The 16338-nt window shown below is 44.8% G+C and overlaps 1 protein-coding gene across 2 annotated transcripts in view; it reads right to left on the bottom strand.

Moving 5' to 3' along the window:
- Window positions 1-7680, bottom strand: part of Fam102b (family with sequence similarity 102 member B) — a 47277-nt gene extending 39597 nt beyond the window's left edge. For both annotated transcript variants that reach the window (XM_032897454.1, XM_032897453.1), the window contains exon 1: window positions 7444-7680. In XM_032897454.1, coding sequence (XP_032753345.1) covers window positions 7444-7580 — 137 coding nt within the window. In that variant the 5' untranslated portion in view covers window positions 7581-7680. The remainder of the gene's footprint in view (window positions 1-7443) is intronic.
- Window positions 7681-16338: the final 8658 nt, after the last annotated feature.

The raw sequence follows: 16338 nt of genomic DNA, 5'->3' as shown, positions 1-16338 counted from the left end.
AGAACTGAACTCAGGACCTCAGGAAGATCAGCCCAGCCTGGGCTATATAAGATGGTCTGGGAGGGGACTCTGATGATTTTTTTGTTTTGTTTTTCTGGCATCTCCAAGTACAATGTGCACACATGGTGCACCTGTATACATGCAAGCAAAAACACTTACACACACAAAATAAAATGAACACGTATTTTAAAAAGGAAATCTTAAAAAATAAAAACACCAGGGTCAATAAATAGACAAGGCCATCTAACTGTTAGCACTACTGTGGTAGCTTTTCTCTGTTGTGTTCTTTTAGATGTTGAAAATTCTCACCCCTTGATATCTGCCCCCCACCCTACTTATTTATTTTATTTATTGCCAGGTCCAGTGATACCCCATAAAGATGACATTTCCCAGTCATCCTTACAGTCAGACATGTTTAAGATCAGGCCTATAGACTGTGGACAGAAGGGTCTCCCCCCCCCTTTTCTCTCCTCCCATGGCTGAGACTGGGATGCGGGGTGAGCCATTGTCCTCAGGGATGAGCCGATACCCTGAGTGCAGCAATATAAGGTCCAGGTACCTGACAATTTGATGGGGGAGAACCACACTAGCACACATTGGAAGTCATATGAGACAGACAATATGTGTCATTTTATTTAAGTCACTTATTTTTAAAAAGATCTGCATATATCTCCTGAGCCAAGAGGAGGAGCATAGACTTCCCATCTCTATTAAAGTAGTTCTGAAAGAATTAAACAAAAACAAGAAGGTAAGATATGCACAAATACACGCTCACCATGTTAGTCTTTGACGATATGAACTTTAGGCTAACCCAAGTCCTCTGTTATTAGCAATATTCCAGATCCCTCAGAATTTAGCATCTTCTCTGGGTCTCTATTTGGTAGTGTCCCCTAAATGATGCTAAATGAACACCCTAACATGAATACAATTTGCTTTGTTTCGAGTCTTGCTATGTAGACCGGGCTGCCTCCATTGGAGATCACCTTATCTTTTTTATTGCACTCACGGACATGACCTTCTACAGTGCTTGTTTTTCTGCATTGGGCCTTTTCCATTTAGCCTAATGTTCTCCAGGCTCATTTGCCTTGCCACAAAGGACAGCATTTCTTTGCCTCTGAAGACTGGAATAAAACTCCATTGGATATGCTACCTTTCTTTTATTCAGTCACCTGTTTGTAGATACTTACATTGTTTCAGTGTCCTGGCTACTCAGGACAGGAATCTTTTCAACATATTGCTTGCCTGGTCCTGGGATATATACCTAGAGGGACTGCTGAGGTCAGGGCATAGAGTTCCTAGTTTATGGTCAGATAGCATTTGAAAATATTGGTTACTTTTGGTTACTTTGTGATCTTAGTGTGGAAGAGGAGTTTGACAAAACAAAACTTTAGCCAGGCTTGGTGTTACCCAACTTTAATCCCAGTGCTTGGGAGGCAGAGGCAGGGGGATCTCTGTGACTTCCAGGTCAACCTGGTCTACATAATGGGTTCTAGGCCAGCCAGAACTACATAGTGAAACCATGTTTCAAAAAACCAGACCACACCAAACAATAAATCTCAGGGTTTTTTTATATTATTTAGATGCTTCTTCATCTAAAAATCAGCTCAATGCAATGGAAGGAAAGTTGGAAACATCAATGTGCATGAAAATAAACAAATCTTTAAAAAAAACTTATGAAATTCGCTAACTCCATTTCTATATACCAACCTAAATGAGAAAAGATGTGTACTATCTTGGTTACAAAGATGCTTACTACAGTTTATAAAATTATTAATAAAAAGGCAGGAAGAAAATTATTTCTGAGGGATTTAGTTCAATCATTGGAATGAACACAATGGAATAAGATGTAGCTATTTAAAATATTTTGTAGTTGAATAATAACGTGAAAATAGATTATCTGAAAATATATTAGGTACAGCATGATCTCGTTTTGGTTCAAAAAGATCAGCGGCCAGGCCTGGTGGTGTATGCCTTTAAACACAGCCTTTGGGAGACAGAGGCATCTTTGTGAGTTAGAGGTCAGTCTGGTCCACATACTGAGTTCCAGGCCAGCCAGAGTTAAATGGTGAGACCCTGTCTAAAAATAAATAAATAAATGAACAAATAAAAATGTATCAGTGACCACTGTGGGGCAGTAGTATGTATATGTGTGTATGTATGTATGTATGTATATATGTATGCATGCATGTATGCACCAATGGAGGCCAGGTTACATACTAGGCTCTTCATGGTTAATTTAGGGAAAATATTTGCTATTTCTGCTTCTCTAAGTTTTCTAACATGAAAACATTTTTACTTTTGCAATATGGCAAAAATTAACTAGAAAGTAGTACACGATGTTCAGTGAATTAAAATCTTGAAAACAAAGATGTTCTCTGGCAAAAACAAAAAAGAAATCCTTTTAGCTTGTTTACAAAGTCAGAGATACAATACACAGATGTGCTCTTCGTTTCCCGGATACTCCCTGAGTTCACATGTGTTTTTTCCACAAGCTCATGTGAAACTTGGAAACTTATTTAGTTACCAACACAAACACCACACACACACTCACACACACACACACACACACACACACACACACACTCACTCACACACTCACACACACACACAAACTCACACACACACACACACACACACACACACACACACACACACATACAGGGGCAGGGAGGCAAACTGGGAAATCACAGGTATGTAGAAAATTTCCTTCCCATCATTCCTCTGCTTAAACAGACCAGAATTAAGACACGCCCTCATAAATCCAATAAGCTTTAAAAGTGATTTATATGCTTTATTAAGGGGAGTTCTGGAAAGATTCAAATAATTCAAATAAGGTTCTGTTTTTCTGAAAGGTCTTCAAAAATATTTTATTAGGCAGCGGCTTGGCTTCAGTTGAGTGGACTGCTGTAACTTTGCAATGTACTTTCCAAATGTTTTGTTAACTGTGGTGAGACCTATCCACTTGCCTTAACCATTTTAGTGTCAAAATAAAGATTTTTGTATTTTTTCTAACTTTCTTTTACTTATTAAACTTTCACAGGAGAATCTAGATCCTTCTTAAATCCATCTTCACTAAGCAACTATAAACAGGCAAACCAGTATATGTATCTTCTAATGGGAATACACAGGGTTGTGTGGCCCCAAGGGGCCAAGAATATAAGAAATACACATACTGAGGTAACTCTCTGACCAATTGTCAGACCCCTGTCAGCTTAGATGGACTATACTAAACATTCACCTTAACTCTTGATATCGTCTATAACAGTGATTCTCAACCTTCCTAACGGTGTGACCCTTTAACAGTTCCTTATGCTGTAGTGACCTCCATCCAAAAAATGATTTCATTTCGCTCGGTGTGGTGGGACATGCCTTTTCCATTTAATCCTAGCACTTGGGAGGCAGAGGCAGAACCACACGGATCCCTGAATTTGAGTAGAGCCTAGCCTACAGAGTTAGTTCCGGGACAGCTAGGCTACACAGAAAATTCTCTCTCTCTCTCTCTCTCTCTCTCTCTCTCTCTCTCTCTCTCTCTTTCTCTCTCTCTCACACACACACACACACACACACACACACACAATGTATATATATTGTTATTTTGTAATTATACTTTTGCTACTGTTATGAACCACAGTGTAGATATCTGATATGTAGGATATCTGACATGACCCACAGGTTGAGAACCTCTGCTTTATGGCCATGTACAATGTCCCCCTCCTCCTCGACCCCCAAACAAAACCAAAAGGCTATCCATCCCCTAGACTTCCTGACTTCCATCAGTGACATAAGGCATCGACCACTGCATTATCACCTGTCAGTTACTGACAGGAAAGCCTGCATTCAGGTCTCACCGGGCCCAGGTTTGTTTCACAGCCTCTCATTTGTCACTCTGTCACTAATCTACTATTGCCACTTGAATCCAAACAGCAGCAGGCTGCCAGCCAGCCAGACGGACGGCTTAAATCCTACTTTAATCACGTTACGATGCAGTTCGAGAATCCGGCATTGAAATCTATCCTTTGAGCAGGGAAATCAATCCCTACAATGCCATTCAAAGCCCCTTTCTAACAGTATCTGCTGCTTCTGTTCATGGGAACTCTCTGGCGTCAGGCTGATGTAGCACCAACCTATTAATGGCTTGCTCAAGCTCGCCTCTCACCTCTTTCTTCTCAGTGCAAATCCATCCTCTTGGGGTGTGCAGCCAAAATACCAATGCAGATTTCAGCAGCCATCATAGCTGTAAATAAAAGACTTTTCCTTTTCAAAACACACACAGTGTCTGACCCACTGATTAACAATAAGCCATCTGTCTCCCACCATTTAGCAACTAGACATCTATGATCTAATTTCATTAATTACAGTCAATTCCCCCATGGACTTTGTATTTGCTTCACTCCCCATGTCCCTCAACAGAGAGCTCGAAACCTGCTAAGTGCTTAAGTGGTGTTTGGTGAGCAATGAATCATCTGCACATTTAGTCTTTGAACAAAGGCAGGTTGTGCGTGCGTGCGTGTGTGTGTGGTATATAACCTTCTTTGTGTCCACTAAGACCCTCTTCCAACAATATAGATATTATGTTGTGTGGGGTCTGCCTAGGGTTTGGCAATGCCTTAGAACTCAGTGGACTCAGCATACAGCTGTACTCATTGCCGAAGACTTTAAAGTTTTGGAACACGCAGCAGAGTCAGCTCACAGCTTCTGTAACAACAGATTGGGGCCTTGTGCCGTCTAACAGGGATGCTTATCCTGTCTAACTAGGACTGGCTGCTTAGGCAAGTGTCTTCTGCTTAGCGGGATGCCTCCAGGCTCTCGGAAGGCATTTAGCATGAACCACATAGTTGGTCAAACAGTCTAAGCCCAGTAAGCCTTGCTTGTCATACAGGTAGGAAGACCGTGACACTAATCAACGGTACTCTTGTCAGCAGGCCTTTCTAAGCCTGCTTTAACTCATTGTCACAGAAGTCATTTCATATTGCCATGGAAGAAATGCTGGTCTCAACCATTTATGATTCAAACAGGTCCCCTAGAATAAATTGTCTAAGTTAAAAATCTAGCACTCAGGGGTACATTTGGACTGGCACCCGCTATTCAATCTACATAATTTTGATTATTTCAGGTTTTCTATTTCTCCCTGTAAAGGAAGGTATGTTCTCTTTATTGATGTGGGTATATGTGTGCTCATGTGCACATACACACACGTGTATTTTAAGACTGTCTCATGTAGTCCAGGCTAGCATCCTTCATGTAGTCCAGGCTAGCATCCTTCTGTTTCCACCTCAGGTTCTGGGACTGAGGTCTGCACCACTATACCTGGCTCAAGGGATGATTCTTAAAGCAACACTTCGGTAGGACAAAGGAGTTAGTGGAAAATCCAACAAGTTTCTTCATCACCGAATGCCAAAGTACTTTAAATGTTTTAGCACATTGTCCTGGGAAATCTTCAGGATGGCCTCAAACCACCGACTGTTGCAATTTCCCAAACTTTAGCTGTGAATGCCTAAGCAAACCCATACAGATTCATTGCAGTGGAACTGAGGTTTGCCACCTCATTCTAAGCCTGAGTTAGGGCACGATAACCTTATTTCTCTTGATAAAGCCAGATTTTAGTTGGAGGAGGTGTTTGTTTTAATATTCCTGTGTGGAGAAATCAGTTATAGTTCTTGTACCTTAAATGACCAGGCAGCTGCCTACTGAGAAAGTCTTCAACAGTGTATATTCACCCTTTCCACCTGTCTGGCATAATGCTGTCTGAAGTTAGGCCTGGGCCAGAATCTTGGCATTACATGATCAGACAGGAGAGGATCTTGGGAAAGTATGTTTCCTAAGATTCAATTCATTTACTAGGATAATAAGAATCTCCACCTCATAGCCCTGCTTAGGGTAGTAAATAAGAAAGTGTGTTTAAAAGGCCCAGTGGACATGTGTACTGGGAGTGAGGTGGGTGGGGGATAGACAGACAGACTGCTTTTGATGACTAACTGGCTTGTGAGATGAAGCAAGCCAAATCAACCCTCCAGGCGGAAAAGGAGGTAGAAGAGAAAGAAGGTGGTAGGCCCTGTTCTGACCACCAGGTGTCACCGTTGAGGTGGTGGCTTAAGTCTATTTGTTCCAAGTTGGGGGAAGGGGTAAGAACCCTCCAGGAACTTTGTCTAGGCCTCAGGGTAAGGCTGTCACTTGACCCCCACATGGCGTTCAGGATTTACATCGCAAGAGCTATTAATTATATATATATATTATACACATATATATATTATTTATGTGTGCATGTACCTCTATGTATGTGTGTATTTTTCCTTCCCACAGTTCATTCTTCTCTGACAGGACTGTTAAAATGGTTGTATAATCAATGAGCTGAATGCCTACAGGTCTGTCATCACAGTTTAATATTGAAAATTATCCTCGGTGGATTTTTTTTTAAAATAATTTTGAGGATCAATAGCGCCTCGAACATCTGTTCATTTAGGCAATTAGGCGTTTCCTGGCTTCCATAGGCTTCATTACTGCCACAGGAGGCAGTTTTCTGGCTTCCTTCCCACAACCCATTGACATTATTTCCTTTACATTATTAATGGGACAACAGATAAGAAGAATATTTTTTAGGTTAAAATGAAGTATATATAGACAGAATATACACTGACGGCTAGTCCTTCTCCTTGACTTTAGGAATTTAAAAGTTCACTCCAAAACTTCTTCCAATTCTTTTGTTTTCTTGTAGAGAAAATTATCTAAGAGCAAATCTATCAATCTGTAACTTGCCCTTAAATTTCTCAAGGAATCCTGGCACACATGACTGCGTTCTGTCACCTGCTGCCAGAGTCTTTCCCAGTGCCTAGGTGCTCATTTTAAAAGAAGGACAAGGTCTGTGCTCTCTTGATTCTAAGTCCTTCACTGAGACCCACTAGTGGCCACTCGAAGATGGGTAGCTCTAGGTCAAGCCAAAGACTACATAACCTCGTCTGCCAGGAACACTTGACTCAAGCCAAGCCCGACCAGGCGTATCCCAAGCTCTATCGTGGTCACCCTAAGTCCCAGTAAAGTCTCAGGAATTATGTCAACCACAGGCGGTACCGAGTGGAGAGCTCTTGGACTGTAATAGTTTGGGTCATTTTTGCTTCTCAAAGCTTTAAGTTCTACTTTGTATTTTGCAAATATGAGAATGTCTTCGGAGAAACCAGAAGCATCCTCTCTGTGTCTCCACCACTCCCATTTCTGAACTGGGGCCACCTGAGATAGGAGCGCCGGACAACCAGCCCAGCCCACTGAGAAGCCCTTGGTGCCGTTTGTTGGATGCCCTGACTGATTTCAGACTCCTCTCTGGAGGACGATGAGCTCACCGAGCTGGCAGCTCGACCGAGCGAAGGGGCCAAGCAAGGAAAGGGATGCTGGCCGTGCAAGAAGCCCCTGCCTGCGGGCGGGCGCGGGAGAGCAGCTCCCGTGGCTCCTTACCTGGAGGACTCCGCGGTGAAGGTGCCGCCGTCCAGCAGCCGCATCTTGCAGAAGAGGACCCCGTTGACGAAGGGCACCGAGGAGAGCTCCTCGAGCTCGAAGTCCACCTTAAACTTAAACTTCTTCTTCTTCATCATCGTGAGGGTCAGGCGCCGGCGAGCGGGCTGCGCGAACGGGCGCCGCTGCCTCAGCTCGGCCGAGCTTCGGATCCGCCCAGCCCCATGGCCCGGGCCGCGAGCAACGCGTGGGGGCGCAGCCGGGGGGCGCCGCGAGTCGGCGGGAGCCGGGGCCGCCTGTCGCGGCAGCCCGGGCCGGAGAGCACCGGTAGCTGCAGCGCGGACCCCGGCCGCCCGCGAGGAGCGGTCGCCTTGCAGCTCGTCCGGGGAGTGGGCGCCCTTTCCGTACCGCCGCCGCCGCCCGTCTGATCGCGAGCAGGGAGAGAGGCGCCGCTAGGAGAACGGTCGCCGCCTCCTCCCGGCCCGGGGCGCCCCCAGCGGCCACGGCGGGAAGCGCACCCAGCGCGGAAGCGGGCGGTCCGCGGAGGGCGGAGGAGCTCAGGGCGGGCGCGCGCCCCGCCAGGGAAGCTGGGCAAGCTAACACGCGACAGCAGCGAGCTCGGCACGCCTCCCCGGGGTTAAAAAAAGACAAACCCAGCCGAAAAAGCTTCCTTCTGCAGCTTCCTCTGCGCCTTTCCTTTCTGGGTTTGCACCGCCCCCCTTTCTTCCCCTCCCCCTCCAGTGATTTCGTGGCTTCTGGGTTTGAAGATAGAGACAAATAGAATCCTAAACCTAAAAATCTTCTGTAGGGTCTCTAAAATCCACTAGCTCTTAAACATTAGATGAAAGCCGGGTAGGAGAAACGGTTAAAATGTGTTGTGGCCGCTGCAAATGCCCAAGCAAGGGGCTGCGCCTGTGTTTCCTGTCATTGATAGCTTGTTCATTTAATTTCTGTCGCCCAAGAAAGAAAAAGGACCAGAGGAGTTAAAAATACTTTTCCCTTTAAAATCTGTCCATACTGTGAACCATACACATGAAGTCAGATTCTGAAGGCATACTTTAAAAAATTCTTCTTAGACGAGTAACAATTGCCAACACACACACACACACACACACACACACACACTCAGTGTCTATTGTTAAAATGCATATTATCAACTTAGCTGCATGATGTTTTTAAGAGGGAGTGCTTATAGTTACTGTTGTGTGTTCTGTTTTTTAGTCAAGGTCTAAAGTCATGTCAGCTCTGCCATGTTTATGCAGTTCTAGGAATCGAACCCAGGACTTCCATGCATGCTAGCAAGCTACCTCACAACTGAGCTACATCCCCAGCCTGGGATCTGGTCTTTTTACTCTTTGAAAAGGTATAATTAAAAATATTCTTCTTCGTAGATCACTCCATTACCTTTTTTAAAAAAATTCAATTTGTGTGTCTGGGTACCTTGCCTGTGTATTACATGTGTGTCTGGTAACTGCAAAGGCCATAAACAGTGTGTCTGGTACTCTTAAAATGGAGTTATAGACAGTTGTGAGCTGCCCTGCGGATTGGAGAATTGAACCAGGAACTGCTGGGCCATCTCTCCAGCCCACTTATTTATTTATTCATATAAAATATTTTAATCGCCTAAACCATCAGTCACTGGCTATTCCATGATCAAAACCCCAAAACTGCTTGTAAGAGTTTTAAAGTCCTTGGCTAGCCCAGATGGATCAGCGGGCAAAGGGACCTGCGGCCAATCCTGTGACATGCGTTTGATCCCCGGAACTCACATGGTGGAAACACACAACTATCTAATCCTTCAGGATGGCTTCTGACCTCCACAGGCTGTGGAGGCAGCGCACCTACAAATACACTCACATTAAATAAATACAGTTTTAAAAGATTCAAAAGAGATAAACCTGTGGGAGCCTGACCTCAGGAGTTTCCGCCGTGTGACTTCAATCCTGAGAGCCCATGTAAAAAAAAAAAAGGAAAGAGAACCAGCTCCACAAAGTTGTCCTCTGAGACCCAGACACCGCTATGACATGCACACTTCCACACACACACACGCATCTCTCACCCTTACACAATAATAACAATACACGGCAATTTAAAAAAAGACAAAACCCAAGACAGGAAAAAGCCCTAAATTCAAACTAAGTTGAAATTGGAATAAGACGTGATGAATTGAAAATTAGCTGACTTTATGAATTTTAAAGACTGTCTAGGATTTGGGAGAAAGTAGGAGGTGCTCCAGGTGAAGAACTAGGAGAAATAAAGACCCAGAGAGGGTTTACGATTTGGGTAGGGAATTTGGTAGTGGAAGTTCGCTGCCTCCCGGGACAGAGCGAGATGGGGGAAGAGTTAGTGGACTTTGATGTTTGTAGCTTGCAGAAGCAGAGGGAACTGAACATTGCAAGCAGTAGGGCAGACTGGGGATCGGGGAAAACAATGAGATAATCTGAGCTGTTTTTAGGGAGGAGGGTTCAGCCTCTGTGCCTGTGAAAGGTTAAGGTTGAAAATATGCATTTGGGAATTGTGGTAGTCACAGATGGCGGGAGCCCAAAAGGCGGGTAAGAGTGAGTTGCCCTGGAGAGTATTAATGGGCAGATGGAGGGGGAGGTGACTGTGAAGGCTTCCAAGAACAAGCAGCCTGAGAAAGAGACCAAGAGAGATGGCCTGAAAGCCAAGAGAGAGTTCAAACCTAGTAACACTCGTTATGGATCTGCAGAGACAGGAGCATTCTTGGTGCTTGTGGGCAGCTAGTCTAACCAAATTACCAAATTGGCAAGCTTTAGGTTGAATGAGAGACCTTGTCTTAAAAAGGCATTGAGAAATGATTGATTTAAACACCTGATGTTGACCTCTGGCCTGCATACATGCACATGCACATGCACATGCATACATGTGTGTGTGTGTGTGTGTGTGTGTGTGTGTGTGTGTGTATGCACAGCAAATCCTGAAAAGAAGCTATAGAATCGAAGAGCTCATAGGTCATTGGTAACCTTGGCAAGAGAATTTTCCATAAAAGATCTTGGCAAAGGGATATTAAAATGGTCCTGCAAGTGAGTAGAAGGTAGCTATGAGGAAGGATAACTAAAAGGGTTTTTTCTAATCTTTGTTATTGAATGAGGGTTGACATTAGTTCAAGGAGGCTTCAGACTTTTCAGCAGTATTCAGGAACTTTCTAGTACTTACTGAGTTCCTATTGCGTGTTGAGCACCTTGTAGATCAGAGGTGGATCCCAGATGCTACAGCCTATGGAGGACATAGAAAAATAAGCAGAGTTGGAGTGCAGTGTAACAGGTGATGGAGTGATGGAGGAGGGAGCCTGCTGTGATGGGAAATAACACTGACTGTGGTAGAAGTTAAGACGCTAACCAGTTAAGTAGGCTTATGGAAGGCTTTCTGGGATTAGTGACGTTAGAGATGAAGCCTGAAGGTGGTGGTAGGGGTGGGGAAGAGTTTCTATCCTAGCCTCATGCTGGGAGGCTCAGGGGAAGAGATACTATGTTGCAGAGGGAACTGAAATTAGTTCCGTCTGTCTGCAGTTTGGAGTCCTACTTGGAAACCCGTGCAATCGAGAGCCGCTGTCGTCTTAAACCAGAGGTGGGATATATTCAGATCTGCATTTTGTAAGGCTCTCCAGCTGTAGTAACACTGGAAGGCAGCCTACAGTTCGATTATTAAACACCTGGCATGAGTCAGGATGAAGGCAGGAAACAGACCAGCACACCCAGTATTTAAAAGAGGAAGGCTCAATGAAAGGATTCTGTACAGAGCCAACCCCAGGCAGAGAGGCGGAGAGAAATAACCCTGCTCTTCCTTACGTCCTCTGTTCTGATCTCCTGCAGGTGCTTCCCATGATTCCAAGCCTGAAAAATGTGGTTTAGAGGAGACAGACACGTGGGAAATACCACATGTAGTAGTAAAAGAACCAAGCAAGAGGCCAGAAAGCTGTGAGCACACAATTCATTCAGCCAGCATTCCCTACTGAAATCCAACACAAATGTGTGTGTGTGTGTGTGTGTGTGTGTGTGTGTGTGTGTGTGTGTGTGTTGTGAGATTTATAAGATGCCTTTTGGAAATCTGCAGGATATAGGATGCCAAGACACACCACCTGTTTGGTCCTCTGTCATTTGCTGACCTCGGAAAGTTTGCATTTCTCACCTCGCTTGCAGGCAGGTATGGCTATGTGTCTTGTTCTAACCCAGTGGTTTTCAACTTCCCAATATAGTGGTCACTTATTATAGTTTCTCATGCTATGGTTTCCTCCAAACCATAAACTTATTTGTGTTGCTGCCCCATAACTGTCATTTTGCTACTGTTACGAATTGTAATGTAAATGTTTTTTGGAGAAGTTTGCCAAAGGGGTCACGACTCACAGGTTGAAAAGCACTGTTCTAGCCTCTACTATAATGAGAAATAAGGCACCACATCCAGGATGAGAGGGAGTGAATCTTAGAGCAGCTTTCTGGACCGTTTCTCCCTTGCCGTGATATTTACGGGGGACACCTCGCCCTAAGGTGCAAAAGCCACTAAATCATAAGAGCTCTGTCCTCTGACTAAGACCAAGAGAGCGATGGCCACACCGCCAGGAGATGTTTTGGGTTGAGGGAGAAATTTGATCAGGCCAGTGAGATTTGGAGACTGTGTGTTATGGCACCAGGCAGGTCTGTTCTGATTAGAACACAGGTGAGGAGCTGATAACAGGAATCTGCTACTGACCTTCCCTATGAGGCCCTTAAGGGGAGACTACATAGCATATCCATGTCACTGTAATTTGCTTGCAAATGGCCACAAACACCAGGAAATAGCCTGCAGTTACTTATACCTGTTTTTATCTTAAGTGCATCTCGTTCCTTAGCAGAACTGATCTGAACCAGTGCCTCAAATGCCAAAGGCATCTCATGGGTGAACTTCCTTCCCTCTCTCTCTCTCTCTCTCTCTCTCTCTCTCTCTCTCTCTCTTTCTTTCTCTCTCTCTCTCTCTCTCTTTCTTTCCTTCCTTCCTTCCTTCCTTCCTTCCTTCCTTCCTTCTTCTTCCTTCCTTCCTTCTCTCTCTTTCTTTCTTTCTTTCTTTCTCCTTCTCTCTCTCTCTCTCTCTCTCTCTCTCTCTCTCTCTCCCTCCCTCCCTCCCACCTACCCCCTTCTTTCTTTCTTTCTTTCTTTCTTTCTTTCTTTCTTTCTTTTCTAAACCTTTCCAAACTCTTCTAATAGCACAGTACAATGGAAAGTCACAACCTTCAGCACCCACGACGCGTGCTCCTCAAAGGCAGAGATGGTTAGGTGAGTTAGTCGTCTTGGTATGTTCTGTGAAGTTTTATATCCATAAGGGTTTCTCGAGATTACTTGGGTTTATGAACCAGGCCTAAGCTGTGTTTCACCTTAGGTGAAATGACAGAGCTCCAGGATATATTCCCAGGCTGTTTGCTGCCAAAGGTTGTGACCTGCTCTCTAACAGGCCCGAGCATGACAAGCACAGTACCAGCAGCAGGCTTTGCTCTTCTCCCCCCTTCCCTCTCCTCTGCTCAAAACCGTTAGGTTACATTCCTAAAGCTAGTCCCTGAGGTCCACTACCTTATTTGGTCTCTGACTCATTCCTGAGACAAAACACCAAGGTCCAACAATCAAAATTCATTATTTGGCTAACACGTCCAATCAGGACTCACCAACTCACCCTATTGCAGGCTCCCCCCTTTTTTCCTTAAAAACCCACTCCTGCAACAAACACCCAGTGCTGCTGCTACTGCTGCCTGCTGTCCGCCTTTATTTGATCCAGATGTAGCCCCTGTCCCCACCCCAATTGCCCCTCCAGGGTAATAAATCTTCGTGCTGAGAACTTGGTGTCTGGGTGTGTCTTCTGTCAACTTTGAGGGGCCGTCCAATCCCTACAGGGTTGACGGTTTTTCATGGTACCCTCTACTGTAAGAAAGAAGGGCGTGGTGGTCACTAAAAAGGGAGAGGTGGAGGTGATGCGTTAGTCAGACTTTCTGTTTCTGTGACAGCACCCAAGGAGGACAGTTATGAAAGAAGGAAGGACTTAGTTTGGTTCATGGTTTCAGTGCACAGATAGATCCATTGCCTTGGGACATTGTGGTAGGAGAGCTTGAGGTAGAGGCTCCTCACCTCACAGTGGCCATGAAGCAGACGGAAAGAAACAAGAAGGGAGCAGAGACAAAGCCACCCCTCTTCCCATGACTCATTTCCTCTTCCCAGACCCAACTCCTAGGTTCCCCCACCTCCCAAAATAGTGCCACCAGCTGGGGACCTAGTGTTTACCAACCTAAGCCTGCGGAGAGCATTTCCTATCCAAAGCACACAGGTAGGCTGAAGAGAAGTAGCTGCAGCCGCAGAAATTATGGACGTTAAAGCTAGGTTCAGTCGTCAATAAAACTCAAAAGGAACAGTGGATTAAGTATGACAAGAAGGTGGAAGGAAGAGAGGTATGTTCTCTTCCCCTGAGAATGTTTCCTGGAAGATACACAGTCAGTTTTTATTTAAATCCCATCATAGTCCCAATGCCAGGCTTCACCAAAACTGCCCAAAGGTGCTCTTCCTTTACTTCTGGAATCTGTTCGTTGGGTTTTGAAGGCAAGAGAAACTTTGGAAGTTACATAATAAAGATAACAGAGCCTAGGTCCCTAGGTGACTGGGTGGCAGGGATTAACCTTACCTTTCCACCCCTAGCCAAGAATGCTTACATCGAACTGTAATGTGAGCAAGAAATGTGGTGGTTTGAATATGCTTGGCCCATAGGTCGTGGTAATTAGGAGGTGTGGCTGTGTTAGAGGAAGTGTGTCACTGTGGGATGGGCTCCGGAGGTCTCCTTCTATGCTCAGGCTCCACCCACTGTGGAAGCGAGCTTCCTCCTAGCTGCTTGAGGATGCCATGCTCTCCTGGTTGCCTTCAGATCAAGATGCAGAACTCCCAGCTCCTTCTCCAGCACCACGTCTGCCTGCATGCTTCCTGCTACGATCATAATGGACTAAATCTCTGAAATCGTAAGCCAGTCTCAGTTAAATGTTTGCCTTTATAAGAGTTCCCTTTCACTCCTTCTTTAAAAGGGGAACAAGAATACCCTTGGGAGGAAATAGGGAGGCAAAGTTTATAACAGAGACAGAAGGAACACCCATTCAGAGCCTGCCCAACATGTGGCCCATACATATACAGCCACCAAATTAGACAAGATGGATGAAGCAAAAAGTGCAGGGCGACAGAATCCAGATGTGATGGCTCCTGAGAGACACAGCCAGAATACAGCAAACACAGGCGTATGCCAGCAGGAAACCACTGAACTGAGAATAGGACCCCCGTTGAAGGAATCAGAGAAAAGAACTGGAAAGAGCTTGAAGGGCCGAGACCCCCCATATGTACAACAATGCCAAGCAACCAGAGCTTCAGGGACTAAGCCACTACCTAAAAAAGACTATACATGGCCTGACCGTGGACTCTGACCTCATAGGTAGCAATGAATAGCCTAGTAAGAGCACCAGTGGAAGAGGAAGCCCTGGGTCCGGCTAAGACTGAACCCCCAGTGAACGTGATTGTGGGAGGGAGGGGGGTAAGGGGGGGGGGATGGGGAGGGGAACACCCATATAGAAGGGGAGGGGGAGGGGTTAGGGGATGTTGGCCTGGAAACCAGGAAAGGGAATAACAATTGAAATGTAAATAAGAAATATCCAAGTTAATAAAGATGGAGAAAAAAAAAAAGTTTCCTTGTTCATGGTGTCTCTTCATAGCATTGGAAACCCTAACTAAGACAAGAAACATTTTTTTTTTAATAAAAATGTTTTAAGTACTTTTGTGACAAACAGCTGGCAATACCTTTATATAAAAACGGTTACAGAAACAGTGTATAATTATAAAAATTTCAAACTACTTGGGCAGGAACAAGGAAACCTATTGGAGATTGAAAAGTAGGAATTCTTGATAAGTGTCTTGGTCCTTTTTGTTGTTGTTGCTGCTGCTAAAAGCATATTGGCTAAGTTATAAAGAGTTTCATTTTGGCTCATAGTTCTGGTCCAAGGTCAAATGCTGACATAGTACCAAACAGTACAGGGCAGCCTTTGCGTGGCGAGAGCTCAGAAACTCGGAAGAGACCTAGCCAAATTGGCTTTTATAGCAGACTCACTCTAGATTGCCCATTAATCCATCAATCCATTAATTACATGATTGAATAAATCCATTCATGAGGGTAGTGCTCTAATCCTCTTTTAAAGGTCCCCCTTCTTAATATTTCATAATAAGGCTTAGATTTCAATGCACAGTTTAAACCACCACACAAGGCATTTGATCAGAGTTGCCTGCAAAGATTTGGAAGGAGACCGTGATGCCTACAAATCCCACAGCTCTATAAAATGCTGGAAAAATGAGAATGCTAGTAGGTTATACTTCCTGGCTGCATCAAACAAGATCCTACAGACATGAGATGGACTCAGGCAATAATTAGCAGGTTTCCAGGCACGGATAAAAAGGAAACAAAGTACTGGAAACCCGAAGCCTCAGGGGATTGGAAAAACTGGCTGCTCTATTTTTCAAAGAATAGAAAATAAGATTGAAAAGGCTTTTGGGCCACGAAGGCCCATTAAGACCCAGCCACGCAGTAAAGATTAGATTAGGGTGTGGCTCCACATTAGAGTCTAATGGTCTCCAAGGAGCCACCTCGAACTGAAAGGGAAAGTCTCGGGGAACAAAGCAGCCAAGGAATAAATCAAGACGAAGGAGTGTATGTGGGGTACTTTCATGTCACTGGCTCATGGAACTGACTGGAACAAACTGATAAGCAGTCTCAGTGTTTGAAGGAGTACACTGCTAAGCATACCAAGGATCTGCTTTTAAAAGCCGTGCTTTCCCCCAAGAAAGCTGTGCTTCCTAACACTCACTTCAAATCCAACAGTAGAGAGAAACTTCCAGAGGC

This window comes from Rattus rattus, chromosome 3, assembly GCF_011064425.1.
Source record: "Rattus rattus isolate New Zealand chromosome 3, Rrattus_CSIRO_v1, whole genome shotgun sequence".
Lineage (NCBI taxonomy): Eukaryota > Metazoa > Chordata > Mammalia > Rodentia > Muridae > Rattus > Rattus rattus.
Note: the sequence above shows the minus strand (reverse complement) of the source record. Positions and strands in the feature narration are given on the sequence as shown.